Below are 20,164 nucleotides of genomic sequence, written 5' to 3' on the forward strand. Positions count from 1 at the left end.
GCTATATTTGTATTCTGATGTTTTGAATGTTTGCTCTAAGCAGCTCATTGTGGAAAAGCAACATCTAAGTAAACCGTAGCAAAGCCATCAACAAAACTCCCCCCCACATTTTAAGATCACCGGAGCACCTAAAAGCGAAGGCCACCAGGAATCACATAATGTAACATTTTCCCGTGGACATCTATTACTCACCCAATGCCCCCTTAAGGCTCAACCATTTCACGGTGGTGTAATATAGCAGGGCAGGGAGGAATGGACTTTAATATTGGTGCAGATAATTTGTTTCCAGGGCACGCCACGGCCGCGTCCTATTTACTGCCAAAAGCAATTTCTGTAGTCGCCGTGAGTCAAATTTGTTGATTTCATGCACCGGAGTTCAAGGCCCATCTCTTTTATTTATTTTTAAACAGGCCTGTTAGCAAATTTATCAAGGATGGCAATGGTGGTTCACAGCAGAATATTCAGTACAGTCCACGCACACCAATGGGCAGTCACCTAATAAAGATGGCAGGCAATCGTTCTGTCTCTGTGTCGGGGTTGGAGACCTTTGCTCAAACAGAGACTAACATGCATGCATAAACAACAGCCAGGTGCAGAGATACATGCAGAGTATCTGCCTGGCATGAACATACCCTCGAACATTTAACCAATGAAAATGGGGACGTCCCATTCCATAACGATAACTTTACTGTTTATACCCCACACATCTGACTGGGTTACCCCAGCCACTCTGGGCAGCTTCCAACAGATATAAAAACATACCGTATTTTCTGCTCTATAAGACTCACTTTTTCCCTCCTAAAAAGTAAGGGGAAGTGTGTGTGCGTCTTATGGAGCGAATGCAGGCTGCGCAGCTATCCCAGAAGCCAGAACAGCAAGAGGGATCGTTGCTTTTGCTGCACAGCGATCCCTCTTGCTGTTCTGGCTTCTGGGATTCAGAATAGTTTTTTTCTTCTTTTCCTCCTCCAAAAACTAGGTGCGTCTTGTGGTCTGGTGCGTCTTATAGAGCGAAAAATACGGTAATAAAACATTTGATTTTTTTTTTAAAAAAACTTGCCTGTACAGTGCTACCTCGGGTTAAGAACTTAATTCGTTCCGGAGGTCCGTTCTTAACCTGAAACCTGAAACTGTTCTTAACCTGAAGCACCACTTTATCTAATGGGGCCTCCCACTGCCACCGCACCGCCAGAGCACAATTTCTGTTCTCATCCTGAAGCAAAGTTCTTAACCCGAGGTAATATTTCTGGGTTAGCAGAGTCTGTAACCTGAAGCATCTGTAACCTGAAGCGTATGTAACCCGAGGTACCACTGTATAGGATTGCCTTCAGACGGCTCGGGGGTCAGATAACTCCATACCCTCCAACATTTCTCCAAAGAAAACAGGGAAATCCTAAGGAAAAGTGGGGCATTCCAGGATCAGAAACAGAGACAAGAACGTCCCTGGAAAATAGGGACACCTGGAAGGTCTGCATGCAGAAGGTCCCACATTCAGTCAAAGGCATCACCAGGTGTAGCTGAGAATGTCCCCTTCCAGGACCCCTGGAGAGCCTCTGCCAGTCCTTGTAGACCAGGCATAGGCAAACTCGGCCCTCCAGATGTTTTGGGACTACAATTCCCATCATCCCTGATCAGTGGTCCTGTTAGCTAGGGATCATGGGAGTTGTAGTCCCAAAATATCTGGAGGGCAGAGTTTGCCTATGCCTGTTGTAGACACTACAGTGGTACCTCAATCTTTCCCCACCAGATTTCCCTGTACAGTGGTACCTCTGGTTACAAACTTAATTCGTTCCGGTGGTCCATTCTTAACCTGAAACTGTTCTTAACCTGAAGTACCACTTTAAATAATGGGGCCTCCCGCTGCCGCCAGAGCACGATTTGTTTTCATCCTGAAGCAAAGTTCTTAACCTGAGGTACTATTTCTGGGTTAGCGGAGTCTGTAACCTGAAGCGTCTGTAACTTGAAGCGTCTGTAACCTGAGGTACCACTGTATAAGAACATACGGGCCCTGCTGCATATGGACAAAGCTCTGTCCAGCTTCCAGTTTTCCACAGTCGTCCACTAGATAGAGGCCACTTGGAAACTCACAAACAGAAAATGAAAGCATCAGCCTAGCAGGTAAAAAAGGCAAAGGACCCCTGGATGGTTAAGTCCAATCAAAGGCGACGATGGGGTTGTGGCGCTCATCTCACTTTCAGGCCGAGGGAGCCAGTGTTTGTCCACAGACAGCTTTCCGGGTCTTGTGGCCAGCAGGACTAAACTGCTTCTGGCACAATGGAACACTGTGACGGAAACCAGAGCGCACGGAAACGCCGTTTACCTTCCTGTTGCAGCGGTACCTATTGATCTACTTGCGCTGGTGTGCTTCCAAACTGCTAGGTTGGCAGGAGCTTGGACAGAGCAACGGGAGCTCACTCTGTTGTGGGGATTCGAACCGCCAACCTTCTGATCGGCAAGCCCAAGAGGCTTGGCGGTTTAGACGACAGCACCACCCGCAAACTACCTCTGGAGCTGGAGGCACCATATAACCACCAGGAGAGGTGGCCATTGAGAGAGTTACTCTTCAAAGGATAAACTTAAAGGTGCATGGTAAGCTTTTCTTACTGGAACAAAGATCAACTGAAGAAGGAGAAAACTGGAGGGAGAAAGATTTTCCCCCACCTAAAGCAACAACAATGTAAGAACACAGCAAATTCAGGCCACTGTTCCACCTACTACTGCCTTCTTGACACTGACTGGCAGCAGTTATCCAGGTTTTTAGACTGGGTTTTCTCCCAGCCTAACTGGAGATACTGGGAATCGAACCTGTGAATTTTGCATGTGAGGTAGATACTGAGCTGCGACCCTTCTGTAGCTGCCAGCCATCTGCCCCAAGGCAATGGCTTCTCTCCCTGCCACATTCTCAAGGCTGGTGTTCAAAGCAATGGGAGAGCCAATCCCAGATCCCCAGTGCCTTGTCCCTATTGGTTATCAGATGGTGGAGAGCAATGTTACGTCACTTCCTTGCATCACTAATATAATGCGACTTTTGCAAGCAAATTCCTCTAATGCAATGCAGGTTATTTTCAGTAATTAAAGGTAATATTGGCATGCATTTCATGCGCAATTCACCCTAATATGCTCTTTACTCGCTGCGAGAAGCCAAGGTACAGGGAACCAGGCAGAGGGCCTTCTCGGTAGTGGCACCCGCCAGATGTCAAAGAGAAAAACAACTACCAGACTTTTAGAAGACATCTGAAGGCAGCCCTGTTTAGGGAAGCTTTTAATGTTTAATAGATTATTGTATTTTAATATTCTGTTGGAAGCCGCCCAGAGTGGCTAGGGAAACCCAGCCAGATGGGCGGGGTATAAATATATATATTATTATTATTATTATTATTATTATTATTATTATTATTATTATTATTATTTTCTTTCGGCACATGTTACCGGACTGAAGAATCACATTACAAAATTCAGAGCAGTGCAAATTTCACAGGATGGCTGTGTCTCTGTTCATGTATTGTTTCAGGAACCCTTCATTGTGAACTGAGCCAACTTTCTTCCCCAGCCCTAGTTATGACTCAGTTGAGACTACCTGTTTGGAGACAAGCAGCAGCAGACATAATTATAAAAGCTGATCTATCCCAAGGGCAATCTTTTGTGTAGTGTGGTGGTTAAGAGCGGTAGTCTCGTTATCTGGGGAACTGGGTTCGCGTCTCTGCTCCTCCATATGCAGCTGCTGGGTGACCTTGGGCTAGTCACACTTCTTTGAAGTCTCTCAGCCCCACTCACCTCACAGAGTGTTTGTTGTGGGGGAGGAAGGGAAAGGAGAATGTTAGCCACTTTGAGACTCCTTAAAGGGAGTGAAAGGCGGGATATCAAATCCAAACTCTTCTTCTTCTTCTTCTTGTGTCTCCTGCCTTCATGTCTCCAGTAGAGATTGGCTTAGAACACAAGACAAGCCCTGCTGGATGAGGCCAATGGTCCATCTAGTCCAGGATCCTGATCTTATGGTGACCAACCAGATACCTATGAGAAGCTGCAAGCAGGGTCTAAGAGCAACAGGAATTCTCCCCATTTGGTATCCCTAAGTAAAGGTAAAGGGACCCCTGACCATTAGGTCCAGTCGTGACCGACTCTGGGGTTGCGGCACTTATCTCGCTTTATTGGCCGAGGGAGCCGGCGTACAGCTTCCGGGTCATGTGGCCAGCATGACTAAGCCGCTTCTGGCGAACCAGAGCAGCGCACGAAAACACCGTTTAACTTCCCGCTGGAGCGGTACCTATTTATCTACTTGCACTTGATGTGCTTTTGAACTGCTAGGTTGGAAGGAGTAGGGACCAAACAACGGGAGCTCACCCCGTCATGGGGATTCGAACCGCCGACCTTCTGATCAGCAAGTCCTAGGCTCTGTGGTTTAACCCACAGCTCCACCTGCGTCCCTTTTGGTATCCCTAGAAAGTGGTAATTGGAAGCATATCTCCTGCAACAGTGGCCACAGAGCATAACTGTTATGTACTGAGTTGAATAGGATCCAGAATGCAGCAGTCTAATTGGTCCTACAACAATAGGATTCACAATGAGGCAGTCTGATTGGCCCTAGAACAACAGGATACAGAATGCAGCAGTCTGATTGGTCCACAGGAGCCACCCAATCCAGCTCCAGGTAGAAGTGAATCCACAACCTGATTGGCCTACAGGAGAATCCCGGAATTAGCCAATCACGTGGGGCCCGTTGTGTAAATAATGTATATAAAGCAGACAGTTCGGGGAAACTTCCATTCCTCTCTAAAGGTAAAGGTACCCCTGCCTGTACTGGCCAGTCGTGTCCGACTCTAGGGTTGTGCGCCCATCTCACTTAAGAGGCCGGGGGCCAGCGCTGTCCGGAGACACTTCTGGGTCACGTGGCCAGCGTGACGAAGCTGCTCTGGCGAGCCAGCACCAGCGCAGCACACGGAAACACCATTTACCTTCCCGCTATAAAGCGGTACCTATTTATCTACTTGCACTTAGGGGTGCTTTCGAACTGCTAGGTGGGCAGGAGCTGGGACCGAAAGACGGGAGCTCACCCCGCTGCGGGGATTCGAACCACCGACCTTCTGATCGGCAAGCCCTAGGCGCTGAGGTTTTACCCACAGCGCCACCCGCGTCCCCCATTCCTCACTACTATGAGCTGAATAAAGAGCATGAAATCCACACTCGACTCCGAGTATATTTCAATAACCATCATGGCTAGTAGCCATGGATGACCTAATCCTTCACAATTTCGTCCAAGTTGGTGGACACCAGTACTTCTCGTGGGAGCAAATTCCATAGTTCAAATATGTGCTGTGTGAAGAAGCAATTTCTCTCGCCTGTCCCGTAGCGTCCAACATTCAGTTTTCTTGGCTTGAGTCTCAAAGTAGCTTTCTTTACTCCTCAACTACAAAATGTTTCATTGTCCCACCCAGGGTGGGAGTAGAAAATTCCACAGGGCTTTACAGTAGCAATAACAAGTACTTTTTATTTTTATTTTTTTACCGCACAATACTTAGCCACTATCTATGCTGGAGGTTTGTCCATACAAGGAGCAAACACACAGCTATTTTAATTTCTTCTCCATTTGAGAGATTATATTAGCTTCCACGAGCCGAGAAGAAGCCAAGAATCTTGAAAAAGGAGATTAAATGCTCTTTTATGAGCTTGCACCCCCCTCCCTTTGACAAACGACAGCTTTACAAATCAACATGCGTTTGAAAACGCAACGAGCGTCGGTCCATCTGCGGTCCGCATCTTAAGATCAGTGCTCAGCTGGTAAATCTGCACATGGTGTGCTCAGTGGTTCGGAAGTTGAAAGCGCAGGGGAGGGGGGAAGAGGCATTTGTGACCTAAAGCGACTGATTAAAAAAATATCGATCAGGCAACAGATTAGCCAAGTCGCGGCCGAATGAAAAAAAGAATTAAAAACATGAAATAATTAGAGCGTGCTGTTTTTAGAGCAGGCTACAAAACATATGTCCTCGGCTCCCATATTGTGTTGACAGAGGAACAAGCCGAGCATCTTTCTCCTCAAGACATGTGCAAGCAAATGATACTCTTGCCTAATGAGGTCCCGCAAAGTCCATAAAAAGCTGCAAGTCAAGATCCCCCGCCGGAGGAATAATTAAGCCACTCCGTGAGCCAAGCTCTCGTTGCACCGGCACCAACAGTGTCTCCACCACCCTAAGATCTACAAAGGACTAGCTGTGCCCCAAGGGGGTTTCGTCAGCAATTATGCTTTCCTCGGCAGCGCAAGTCTGCCTTTTCTTTTAACTGTTTCGGGATAATTTATACCGAGGAGCGAGAGCCACACCTAGGACAGCCGTGGCAGATTCACAGATCTGGAATGTTGGTCACATTTCAAACGTAGCATTTTTAGGTCAGCAATGAGGTCAAGAAAGAGAACAGGTTGTGGGTTGGGAGGAAAGGCCTATGCCATGGGTAGGCATGGGTGACAGCAGCCACGAAATTAAAAGACGCCTGCTTCTTGGGAGAAAAGCAATGACAAACCTAGACAGCATCTTAAAAAGCAGAGACATCACCTTGCCAACAAAGGTCCGTATAGTAAAAGCTATGGTTTTCCCAGTAGTGATGTATGGAAGTGAGAGCTGGACCATAAAGAAGGCTGATCGCCGAAGAATTGATGCTTTTGAATTATGGTGCTGGAGGAGACTCTTGAGAGTCCCATGGACTGCAAGAAGATCAAACCATTCTGAAGCAAATCAGCCCTGAGTGCTCACTGGAAGGACAGATCGTGAAGCTGAGGCTCCAATACTTTGGGCACCTCATGAGAAGAGAAGACTTCCTGGAAAAGACCCTGATATTGGGAAAGATTGAGGGCACAAGGAAAAGAGGCACAGAGGACAAGATGGTTGGACAGCGTTACAGAAGCGACGAGCATGAGTTTGACCAAACTGCGGGAGGCAGTGGAAGACAGGAGTGCCTGGCATGCTCTGGTCCATGGGGTCACGAAGAGCCGGACACGACTAAACAACAACAACATGGGTAGGCAAACTAAGGCCCAGGGGCCGGATCCAGCCCAATCGCCTTCTAAATCCAGCCCGCAGACGGTCTGGGAATCAGTGTCTTTTTACATGAGTAGAATGTGTCCTTTTATTTAAAATGCATCTCTGGGTTATTTGTGGGGCATATGAATTCGTTCATTCCCCCTACCAAAAATATAGTCTGGCCCCCCCACAAGGTTTGAGAGACAGTGGACCGACCCCTTGCTGAAAAAGTTTGCTGACCCCTGGCCTACGCATTCCATTTCCCTGGCTGTTAATTCCTGCATTGTAGTTGAGCTTTCACAAGATGCAAAAGCCACTTCCAGAAACCAAACGGAATACTGCACATGTTTCGCACTCATTTCCACGTTGTTACCTGTTGAATCGCCTTATCCCATATATTCCCACTCGACCACTTTGATCTGTGAAACTGGCTCAGTTACAAGCACCACTTAATACCCAATCCATCTTTTAGTGTGGTAGCGTCTACACTTTGGAATTCCCTGCCTGTACCTTCCCTGTACTCTTTTTGGCGCCTTCAAAAAACATTTTTGGTAAGACAACCCAGATATATCGAATGTGGACATGTCTTTTTTTTAGTTTCTCGCTGATTTTAAGGTTTTAAAAAATGTTTTAAATGCAGTCGTACCTTGGAAGCCGAACGCCTTCACTCCCAAACAAATTGGCTCCAAAATGATTGAAATCCAGAAGTGAATGTTCTGGTTTTTGAACAATTTTCAGAAGCCGAATGTTTGGCGCAGCTTCCACTTGGCTGCGGAAGTAGTAGTACTGTGCTTTGGTTTCCGAACTGTTCTGGGAGTCGAACGGCATTCTGTTTGAAAGCCAAGGTACCACTGTAGTTGTTTTCAACTCTTGTTGCTGATAATTTTGTTGTTTTTATTCTCTTTGAAAACCACTATGAGGGTTTTTCTTTCAGGCGGCGTATAAATTTTATGCAATTAAATAAATAAGTACATGGATTTTTACTCCAGGGAAATAACCGTTTGCAGCCTCCTTGACCTGGAAAATCGCAGGAGTAAAATAATGAAAACTGGGGAGGTGTATCGGAATATAATTCTCTCCTGCTGTTTTCATGGGTGAATCATGGAGGGGCAGAAGCCACATGGGTGGAAAGGCAGCAGTGCTCAAGAGTTTCAGAGAAGGAGATTTTCCCCGGCCCTGTCTGGGGATGTTGTGGATTGACAGCTAGCACCTTCAGCATGCAAAGTGGATGCTCCGACCAGTAAGCAAGACGTCTTCCTCCCTGCTCCTGGTCTGGGCTTAGATGAGTGATATACAGTATTTTTCGCTCTATAAGACGCCCCGACCATAAGACGCACCTAGTTTTAGAGGAGGAGAACAAGAAAAAAAATATATTCTCAGGTGATGGACTATATGGAATTGGCAGAAATGACTGGCAGAATCCGAGACCAGGGAGAAGAAATGGTGGAAGAAGACTGGAAGAAATTTAAAGACTATCTACAGAAATACTGTAAAATTAATGAATGTTAAAATGATGTTGGACTGAAAATAAGTGGTTTTGGTATTAAGGCTAATAAGAATATGTAAATATAGATAGTTATTTGGATAAAAATATATAGTTATAATAGGTTAAGATTATAGAGTAAAGATAAATGAAAGAGGGTAAGGATTTGCTGAAAGGATTTTGTAAACGGGAATACAAAAGGGGAGGTGTGAGGAGGTCAAGGAAATAAGCAAATGAACTTAAAGATATTGAAAAATGGACTATTTTAAAGATATTTTTCTTTCTTTTTTCTCTTCTTTTTTATTTTTTCAACTACCTTTTTTAGGTTTCTTTTTTGGGAACTTTCTTATTAGCTCTTGCTCTTTTTTCTTTTTTCTTTTTTGCACGTGTAATAGTTGGTTTAATTATTTTTAACTTTTTAAAAAAACTTATGTCTTGTATGTTTTGTGTAAAATCTTAATAAATATTTTATTAAAAAAAAAAAATTCTCTCCCTCTCTGCGCAGCGCCTCTCCAGCAAAGTGGGAGGAGAAGCGGAAGGGGCTCCATTTCTCCTCCCGCTTCGCTGAAGGGGTGCTGCGCAGCTTTCCCTTTCTGCGCCACGCCTCTCCAGCGAAACGAAATCAGAACAGCAAGAGGGATCGCTGTGCAGCGATCCCTCTTGCTGTTCTGGCTTCTGGGGTTGCCATGTGTGGCGATCACACAGGGCCCCTGGACGTTTGACGGTCTATTGACCCTGTGCCACTACTGCAATTGCTTTTTCCACTGCCACCACCCCGTATCTCACGGGGACACACGGAGTCCAGTCAGTTGTTAACATTAACAAATAATCAAGTTTATTTTTAAATGCTGGAACAAGCTTATGGTTTCAGTTAGTTTTTCTCGACAGTTTCTTAATCTTAGTTTCTTACTGACCTATCTGTTCTTCACAACTTTAAACTGATTATTCCAACTTTCTATCTGACTCCACCTGACAATTCCTCTCACTCTCTCACAATACAACTTGATCAACCCACTGCCTATTCCTCCCTCTTCCTTCTCCAATTCCCAAACCTCAACTGACTTTCAAAACCTCCCACTCTAACTTTTACTCCTCCCTTGCATTCCCACTGGCCAATCACATCACACTCATTTAACCCTTTCCTTATGACCCACCTAGGAGGCAAACACCACACCATGCCAAGCCTCTTCAGGGCAGGGGGAGAGTTCCTCCCATTGCCCTGAAGAGGCTTTGTGTGGCTATCCCTGAAGCCAGGAGAGCAAGAGGGATCAGTGTGCACTGATCCCTCTCGCTCTCCTGGCTTCAGGGATAGCTGCATTCGCTCCATAACACACACACACACATTTCCCCTTACTTTTTAGGAGGGGGGAAAGTGCGCCTTATAGAGCGAAAAGTACGGTATTCAGAACTACATATTCTCTTCATCTCGGGTTCCGTGATGGTGGAAAGGCAGAAAACAAACGCAGGGAAATAGCTCAAAGGGGGCGAGAGCTCTACCATTGCAGAGGAGTAACCGGTCCAGTTCTTTGACGGGCTTTTCATCATTTGCTCGGCATACAGATGGCCTCCTGGAGCGGGCAGACTGTGCCCACACCAGCTGTTCCCCATGAAATGCCCTGGAAACAGTTGCTACCAGTCAAATCACATCCCAGAACCATCCCTCATTGGGGCTCCAGTTTTTGTTAACTTTCCCTCGTAAGAAAAGGCCGTTTCTCCTTCCTGGGAGACAGAACCCCCCTGCTCAACGATATTCTGCAAAATGCTGGGCTGGTTAAGAGATCCACTTCAGCAACATCCCTGGAATCTCACAAGGTGCATTTTGCAGGGACTTCCCTGGGCAAAACTCATCTAATAACATTTTTTAAAAAGAGGTTTTGCTTTAATCTTTTCGCTTGCTTGGCAAACCACCGCAGCAACAAACTGTGTGGTCAAGCGACTGAAATATTTGGGATGATTATAAAACTCTGCAGCCCCCAAATGCTGGTGTGTGTGTGTGTGTGTGTGTGTGTGTGTGTGTGTGTGTGTTGTGTTTGTTGTTGTTTTTTAAAAAGTAATTTTTATTACATTTTCAATTTTTTGTAACCACAATATCCATACATAAATCAATAAGCTCTAACCGAGCATCGACCTCCTCCCGCCCCTCTTCCTGACTTCCATACATATTTACTTTATTCTTAGGATTTCTATAACCACTTTTTTTTTACCTTGTCTCTTATTTTTATATTTTCCCTTATTTAATAGAAATCAGTTCCTTATATTGTCATTACAAAACATTTCAACTCAAAGCTACAAACGTTTTCAGATGTTTACAATATTCTTTCATATACAGTGGTGCCTCGCAAGACGAAAAGAATCCGTTCTGTGATTCTCTTCGTCTAGCGGTTTTTTCGTCTTGCGAAGCAAGCCCATTGACGGATTAGCGGATTAGCGCTATTAGCGGCTTTTAGCGGCTTATCTGCTGATCGGATCAGCTGATAAGCGGCTTAGCAGCTTAGAAAAGGGGGGGAAAGGAAAAAAAACCAGCAGGAACTCGCAAGACATTGTCGTCTTGCGAAGCAAGCCCATAGGAGATTCGTTTTGCGAAGCACCTCCAAAACGGAAAACTCTTTCGTCTAGCGAGTTTTCCGTCTTGCGAGGCATTCGTCTTGCGGGGCACCACTGTACAGTCATACTTCGGGTTGAAGTTGCTTCAGGTTGAGCGCTTTCGCTCCGCAGCGACCCGGAAGTAACAGAATAATATAGCACAGTTTCAAACCACAAATTAAAAACGTTCGAAATGTCACCAACAACTAACCAATTGACAATAAACCATTGAAAAATACAGTTCTAGCCACCATAATGAAAACATATTCTGTAAAATAATCTCAATTAAAGCTTTTTGAAACATCTTCAAAGCTGTTTTGAAGGCCAAAATGGACAGGGCCTCTCTCTAACCCCTCGCATCTGGCACCCAGAAGGGAAGGCGATTCTTGGGGTGCAAAAGGTTCCCCACCCCTGCAATAAACAGATAATATAAACCAAGCCCTCCAGATGTTTTCGGCCTACAACTCCCATGATTCCTAGCTAGCAGAAACAGTGATCAGGGATGATGGGAATTGTAGTCTCAAAACATCTGGAGGGCCAAGCTGCATGTGGAGGAGTGGGGAAGCGAACCCGGCTCACCAGATTACGAGTCCACCGCTCTTAACCACTACACCACACTGGCTCAGCTCCAGCTCAGCTCCAGCTCCAAGGGTCTTCTGGTGGTTCCTTCACTGCGACAAGTGAGGTTGCAGGGAAACAGGCAGAGGGCCTTATTGGTAGTGGCGCCCATCCCGTGGAATGCCCTCCCATCAGATGTCAAGAAAATAAACAACTATCTGACTTTTAGAAGACATCTGAAGGCAGCTCTGTTTAGGGAGGTTTTTAATTTTGATGCTTTATTGTGGTTTTAATTTTTTGGGGAGCAGCGCAGAGGGGCTGGGGAAACCCAGCCAGATGGGCGGGGTATAAATAATAAATTATTATTATTATTATTATTATTATTACTCAACCTTCATTTCTTCAAGTGCATGGAACACAAACATGAATGCCAAACAAGACTGAACCAGTTTCTTCTCTGCTCAAATGAAGCCATCAGACTCTAAGTAGGATGTGTGGTTGGGTAAGAAAGACGGGTGGCGTCCCCCCCCCCACTCCTTTTAAATCTTGAGATGACTTAAATAATTTATAGAAACTTCCAAAACTGGAACAAGTTTCTCTCTCTCTCTCTCTCTCTCTCTCTCTCTCTCTCTCTCTCCCCCCACCCCAAATTGTGTCATAAAACAGAAAATAAGTAAGGAGAAAGCACTCAAGTATAAAAGCATTTTGACATTTCCAAGAGCTTACTTTTGACATATAGACTGTAAAATTACCAGGCCGAAAAGGTACAAGCCATTACCTTGTTAACAGGAGGCTATGAAAGAACATACCCTTTAGAAGACTATGAAATGGGGAGGTCAAGCTTCTCTCCCAAATGTCCACTTATGCTGAAAGTGGTGGAGCTTTACTGAGAGAGGCCAAGGAAGGCTGCTTCCCACGGAAATCTGAATGAGGTGGGCAACTGTGGTTTGAGGGGCAGCAGCATTGCTTGCCTTCACCAAGACTAGCGGCCTGATCAGAAGGTGGGTGGATGAATCATGGTTCCTCCAGACCAGCAGTATTTTGCAGGTGGAATTCAGGAGCATACCGGAAAATATAGTGAAGGTAAAGGTAAAGGGGACCCCTGACCATTAGGTCCAGTCATGACCGACTCTGGTGTTGCGATGCTCATCTCGCTTTACTGGCCAAGGGAGCCAGCTTACAGCTTCCAGGTCATGTGGCCAGCATGACTAAGCTGCTTCTGGCAAACCAGAGCAGTGCACAGAAACGTCGTTTACCTTCCCGCCAGAACGGTACCTATTTATCTACTTGCACTTTGACGTGCTTTCGAACTGCTAGGTTGGTGGAGCAGGGACCGAGCAACGGGCGCTCACCCCGTGGCGGGGATTCGAACACCGACCTTCTGATCGGCAAGCCCTAGGCTCAGTGGTTTAACCCACAGCGCTACCTGCGTCCCACCAGAAATATAGCTTTGTGCAAATAAAGCCGTCCAACAACTTTAATACACTTTGAAGAATGAAAAGTGTCAAGAAATCGGACTAAAAAGTGCTGGATGAACTAACAGGAAGGTGTGTAAACAGCCTGCAAGCAAATTTGAGATGAAGATTCGATAAAGACCAGGGATAATCTAATCCCTGTGTAAGATCGTGTCACGGTCCGGTTCATGGGCGATTGGAGTCCCGGCTGGGGACATCAGGACCGGGGGCAAGATGGCGGGGTGGGACCAGGAACGGGAGTCCAGGAGCCAGGAGTCAGAAAGCCAAGAGTCCGAGGGTCAGGAAGCAAGGAGTTACGAAGTCAGGAATCCGAGGATCAAGGAGCAAAAAGTCACAAAGTCAGGGGTCCGAGGGTCAGGAAGCAAGGAGTCACGAAGTCAGGGGTCCAAGGGTCAGGAAGCAAGGGGTCAAGTGCAGCAAGGCGGGGGACGTGTTGCTGTGGCAAAGAGCTAAAGGGAAAATGCTCGCCTTATATTCCCTTCCCAGCTCTTGCCACCAGGTGCTGTGAGTTACCAATCGGCCTCACCTGTGTGGCTGCGCCTTGCCTCTTCAGAACAAACTTAGGAAGGCCCCAGTCCTGCAGAGTCCTATTGGTCGCAGGGCCTGGCTCCTGCACGCACACCTGACAGATTGGTGCAAGCAAATGAGGATGAAGGCTCAATAAATAGGTTGTCTCGAGGGAAGACTCCGTATATTTGAAGGGATTGCTTGCACTCCATTAGCCTTCACACATTCTGAGATCTGCTTCGCAGACCTGACTTGTTCACAGTATTTTTGGGGGGAATCAATAGGTGCTTCAAATGGATGTGACCTCAGCCACGACCTGACCGGGGCAGGTGCTTCCAGGTGCTTCCTTCTCCTCCTGAGTTGCCTCACATGCAGGTAGCTGTGCACTTTTGCAGTAGCCCTGAAGCTCTTGCCTGGCTCACTGAATCCTTTGCTCCTGTGGCCCTGGAGGAGGTGAGGTGTGTGATCTGATAGCCAGCCATGAGCCCAGGTAAGGATTCCCAGTCTTAGGGCAAGCCTGTCCAGACTGAACGGCACTATGAAGCCACTGGAAGTCTGGAAATCAGATGTGGGGGGGGGGGGGACGAGCATCCTGACTCCTTTGCTCCTCCTCTGAGTAGACCTCTGGGCAAAGTCTGAGCACAAATACCTTGCATGCATTTGAGAAAGAACAGGCCCGGGAGGGGGAGAGATTAATTATGTTCACTGCAGCAAAGGCAGATCATGATAAAGATATAGAAGAGTGGGAGAGTGTAAGAGACATATTTCAGAAAGAGCAGATTTCATCAGACACCTTTTTATGCAAAGATTCCCCAGCCCTTAAAAACAACCAGCCAGCCAACCAACCAACCACGGGCTCCTTTTAATCAGCCACAGTATTAGTCTGCGGAAGGGAGGCGGGGAAGGTAAACGGTTTGTGCCTTCCCTGTCCAAGGTGACCTTCATTGTTTTAACATGCTAAAATGTTTGGCTTTCAAGAGCGATTGCGAAGATTTGCGAGTGGTGCCTCTGAAAGAGTCCTTTGTGCTGTGAATGATACTTACGCAGGGTCCTAGCTGGCGAGGTACATTAGATGAAAGGAGCAAAACAGGGGCTTGGAAAAGCAATTATTCACAGAAGGGCACTCTCTCTCTTTGTGTGTGTGTGTCATGTGTACACACACACACTCTCTCTCTCTCTCTCACACACACACCCCGTATGGGGGAAGGCCTGTGCTTGCAACTCAATGACATTTGCCAGGTTTCAAAACAGGATTAAGGCAGTGGTGGGTAGTGCCCGTTGCAAAAGGGGCATGGCTCAGTGTTAGGGTACCCCCCTTGCATGCAGATGGCCCCAAATTGAATCTCCAGCACCTCCAGCAAGGGCTGGGAGAGGTTCCCCTACCCAAAACCCCAAAGAGCTGCTGCCTGTCAGTGCAAGGCAATACAGAACTAGGTGGACCAATGGTCTGACTCAGTAGAAGGCAGCTTCCTATGTCTTAAGGCAGCGGTTCTCAACCTGTGGGTCCCCAGATGTTGTTGGACTACAACTCCCATTATCCCTGAGCTCTGGCCTTGCTAGCTAGGGGTGATGGGTGTTGTAGTTCCACAACATCTGGGGACCCACAGGTTGAGAAAGGCTGTCTTAAGGGAAGGGCCAGTTCTCAGTGACAGAGAACCAATTTTTGCATGCAGAAGGTCCCAGGTTCAATGCCCATCATCTGCAGGTAGGAAGAGGAGATAAACTCCAACAGGAGTCTTTGAAAAACAGTCGAATGTGGCTGTTGAGTGTGCAGCCTTTAATGCAAGGATGTTTCTGGGTGAAAACTCCCCTCGCCTCTAACGAATGGGCCAGGCTGGCTGCAGCTGATGGAAACTGGAGGGTCACAGGCTCCCCATCCTTGGTCTACTCTCAGAGGCAGCAACTCTGCAGAGTCTCCACTGGGCATCTTCCTTTGCCAAGGATTGAACCTGCAATGCATGTGTGCTCCACCACTGAGCTCTGGGCCCCTGTGGAATAGGACACTCGCCTTTGTTTTAAATGATTTCTCTGCTCCCTTGCTGGGAAAAAGATACCAGGTATCATATACATTTCGCTTCCAACCGCAAATATGTTTCTTATCAGTGGTATGACTATTCTGGGCAAACTCTGTCATCCGTGTGTCTGTCTTTCTTTATCTAACAGTTAGCGTGCGGCGGAGGCCCCTGCTAGTTCCATGAAGCACAATGCCCATTAAAGTCCAATCCTCCATCTTATCTCCCTGCAAGGCTTATGTTGCAGCCTCGTCAAACACGGCACCTCGGATCTGATCCTCCCTCTCTCCTTTTCGCTTTCTAAGGAGGAGCTGGCAGGGGCTGATGCATTAGGGCAAATAGAGTGTTGCCCCTCCAACCTCCACCTGCCTGCTTTCCTACCTGCAAGGAGTCCAGGAGGTTACACTGGCCGTCAGCTTCCTCCTCCTGAATCTCCTTGTTGCCATTGTACAACCCAAGAGGGAGGAGGATGGGGACAAAAGCAGTTAGGTGGCTCGCCTGCCATTGGCTCTCGCACCACCTACCATTGGGGCTCCAAGGGGCACCGGCCGCCCCCCCCATCCGCCTCACCAAGTCTAATCTCTGCCATGATTCACACATCTAATTCCCCCTCTCCCTGCAAAATAAAATACCGTATTTTTCGCTCTATAAGACATACCCAACCATAAGACACACCTAGTTTTTAGAGGAGGAAAACAAGAAAAAAAGTATTCTGAATCAAATGTTGTTGAAGAGGCTTTGCGCAGCTATCCCTGAAGCCAGAACAGCAAGAGGAATTGCTGCGCACCAATCCCTCTTGCTGTTCTGGCTTCTGGGATAGCCGCGCAGCCTGCATTCGCTCCATAAGATGCACACACATTTCCCCTTACTTTTTAGAAGGGAAAAGGTGCGTCTTATAGAGCGAAAAACATGGTATGATTGAAATAGTCAGAAAAGGTTTGTCAGATCCACAGCTGTGCAAGGTTATTAGTTCAGTTAGGCAAGGTTATTAGTTCAGTTAGTCTAGTGCTGTCTACTCTGACTGGCAGCAGGGGTAGGTTCCTCTGATCATCCGCTACCTGTTCCTTTTAACGGCAGATGCAGAGGATGGAACCTGGCCCCTTGTACCAGCAACCTATGCACTCCAACAAACTATAGTTTCTCCAAGGAACGCTTGGAGATTATATACGTGATTTACCTTCAGCTTTTGACAGGCTCTGGGAACCAGCTCAGCACTCAGTGGCATCCCAGGCAGGAGGGTCACAAATGCCCAAGTAAAAGTGAATTCTCAAGTGCTCAAGAGCAAGGAAAGCCCAGTTATGTGGAGGTTTCTGTTCTGTTTTCAGAACAGGAACGTTTCTGTCCGCCCCCCCCCCCCGGTCACCTGCCTGAGCTGCCTGCATTTTGCCTTTTTTGGCTTATTAAATCCAGGAGCAGGGAACCTTTTCTCCACCTCAAGGGCCGCAGTCCCACCTGGGCAACCTTCCCAGGGCCACATGCCAGTGACGGCCAGGGCCAGAGGCCAAAGCATGCGGTGAATGCATGTAACAGTTCACCCTCGTACAGCCGGCCAGCTTCTACATACCCTTGCACACCCTCTCTCAAAAAAATAAATAAAAAAAAAATCCTTCCAGTAGCACCTTAGAGACCAACTAAGTTTGTTATTGGTATGAGCTTTCGTGTGCATGCACACTTCTTCAGATAACAAACTTAGTTGGTCTCTAAGGTGCTACTGGAATGAATTTTTTTATTTTGTTTGAACTACGGCAGACCAACACGGCTACCTACCTGTAACTAGAACACCCCTTTCTGTAAGACCTATTGCAGTCGTTAAGAGTCGTCAACAGGCTCATCTCAGCTATCTGCCAATCTCCCATTCCCACCACCCTTCTGAGTAATACCCCTCCCCACCTTCTCTCTATATAGAAGGATCTGGCAACTTCTGTTTCAGTGTATCTGAAGAAGTGTGCATGCACACGAAAGCTCATACCAAGAACTAACTTAGTTGGTCTTTAAGGTGCTACTGGAAGGAATTTTTTTTATTTTTACCCCTTTCTGTTGCACAGCTAGGGAAGCTGGAGGCGTTCTCAGGGTCCATCAACACCTTCCAGCCAGGCATAGATGTTCAGAGTGCCAAGGAGTGCTGGGGAAGGGTGTCACCTGGGGAAAGCTCCAAGGGTCAGATGACGAGACCTGGAGGGCTGCATTTTCTCCTCCCCCCCCCATGCAGATCTGCAGCTCTTCAATGCCTACGCTCCAGAAGCTTCAGATCAATATATCTACAGGGTGCATAGGGAACAACTTTCACCTTAATATCCGCAAGACAAAGGAGATGGTGTTGGACTTTTGGAGGAAGAGAGGAGAACTAGCCCCACTGTACATTGGGGAGGGCTGTGTGGAGAGGATCTCTTCCTTTAAATTCCTAGGAGTTTATCTCAGTGAAGACCTTACTTGGAAAATCAATACAACCCAGGTGGTTAAGAAAGCCCAACAGAGACTCCATCTCCTCAGAGTACTGCAGAAGAACGATGTCAATCAACATTTGATGACCGCCTTCTACCGGTCCACAATAGAAAGTGTCCTTTCATACTGCATCACGGTGTGGTACGCTCGTTTAGCATCATCTGATAGGAAGTGCCAACAGAGGGTGGTGAATACAGCGCAAGATATTATGGGCTGTCCCATAAATCTGCTGGATGAAATAGGGGAAGAACGTTGCCTTAGGAGAGTGAGGAAAATTCTCAGGGATGATTTACACCCTGGCCGGCACTTTCTTGATCTCCTGCCCTCAGGCAGAGGATATATAAGTATGATTAGTCGCACCAACAGGGTAAAGAACAGCTTCTATCCGTGGGCTGTTAGGCTGCTGAATGATAAGATAACTACAGGGCAACTGACTTTCGGGTTTGGTGGGTGTGCGTCAGTAAACGAGGGGAATTAAGACTAAGAGAGCTGAGTGGGGGGTGCTCGTGTAATCTCACTGTATGCAAGTTGTACAAGTGACAATAAAGTATTTAAATCAAACCACAATAAACCCTAGATAAAACTGCGCTCCTTTCACCTCCCCACATCCTGTTGAGAGGTCTTGGCAGAGAAAAGGCCAAAGCCGATGGTTCCTACCTTGGTCTCGGTTCTCCTCGTGGTCCCGTCTTCTGAAGTCACAATGGAAACATGGGACGTTGGGGTTCCAGGGTCTTCCTCCACAGTTACAGTCTCTTCTACCATTTCCTGGGGCTCTTGCATCATTGCTATTGATGTCTGGTTGCTGGGGCTTTGTTCCTAGAGAATAAAGGACAGATTGTGTCAATGCTGGGACAGAACTGGGTCAAATGTATGTTGGAAGTGTAAAGAAAAAGAAGGGACATTTTACCATATGTGGTGGGAATGTGGAGAAATTTTAAAAATCTGGGAAATGATATATAATGAGTTGAAGAAAATGTTTGAATTAACATTTGTAAGAAAAACCAGATTGTTAGGGTTTGTAGGAAAAGACCTGCCAAGGAAAATAAAGAATTTATTTATGTATGTGACAACGGCGGCAAGAGTCTTAATAGCACAAGGATGGAAGAATGAGCAAACCCCGACAAAAGAACAATGGCAAGAGAAATTGATAAACTACGCAGAACTGGCGAAATTGACATACAAACTGCGAGACAAGGACAACTGTGACTTTAAAGAAGAATGGGAACTTTTTACAAACTTCTTAGAAAAACAACAAAATGAACTGGACTCCTTGGCAGGTTTTGAATAAACATACACAAATTTATTGACTGTTGATATAATAGACAGACGATTTAAGGATCTTTACAATTTGACAATATGCAGAGAACAACATGTGCTGAAAAATCAGAGAGAGGAATGGAGGGAAGTCTTGGGGGCGAGGAGGGAAGGTTCTTTTTGGGGGAGGGGGAAATTGGGGGGAAATGATGAAGATGATATGTTATGATAATTTGTTATAGTGAAATTATTAATGAAAATAATTTTTTAAAAAAATGCTGGGACAGAACTGGATGTCACAACTGCACAGAAACACCCACATGCAGGTAAGACTCAGGTGCCTCTTTGACTTTCAAAGACCCCTTTTGTGCTCCCCACGTTCACACCGATTCAGCAGCAACCTCTGTGAAGCCTCCTGATCAATTAGGAGAAGTGAGTCGTTCCTGATAAATGCCCAACCCCAGCCATCCCATCACCAGGCTTTAGCTCCTGTATTGAATTAGGCATGTTGTGTATGCGACAACAGCCGTGAGAGTCTTAATAGCACAAAGATAGAAGACTGAGGAAATCCCAACTAAAGAACTATGGCAAGAAAACCTGATGGACTATGCAGAACTGGCAAAATTGTCACATAAGCTATGGGACAAGGATAACTGTGACTTTATAGATGAATGGGAACCTTTTACAAAGTATTTAAAGACACAACAAAGTGAATTGGACTCCTTGGCAGGTTTTGAATAAACACTCACAAACTTTTTATTGATAATAACCAGCTAGATAAATTAAGGATTTATACAATTTTGTAACATGCAGAGAACAGCAGAGATTGGAAGTGAGGGAAGTCAG

General features: G+C 46.4%; 1 protein-coding gene across 40 annotated transcripts in view; it reads right to left on the reverse strand.

Moving 5' to 3' along the window:
- The window catches only part of ARVCF (ARVCF delta catenin family member), a 608,790-nt gene that overhangs the window by 161,883 nt on the left and 426,743 nt on the right, over positions 1–20,164 (reverse strand). For all 40 annotated transcript variants that reach the window (XR_014519914.1, XR_014519915.1, XR_014519916.1 and 37 more), the window contains one exon: positions 18,722–18,880. Coding sequence is in view for 36 of the 40 variants with exons in the window: in XM_083478996.1 (XP_083335122.1) it covers positions 18,722–18,880 (159 nt within the window). In the remaining 4 variants the exon portion in view is untranslated. The remainder of the gene's footprint in view (positions 1–18,721; positions 18,881–20,164) is intronic.

Source organism: Podarcis liolepis (genome assembly GCF_965112155.1).
Source record: "Podarcis liolepis genome assembly, chromosome: 15".
NCBI lineage: Eukaryota > Metazoa > Chordata > Lepidosauria > Squamata > Lacertidae > Podarcis > Podarcis liolepis.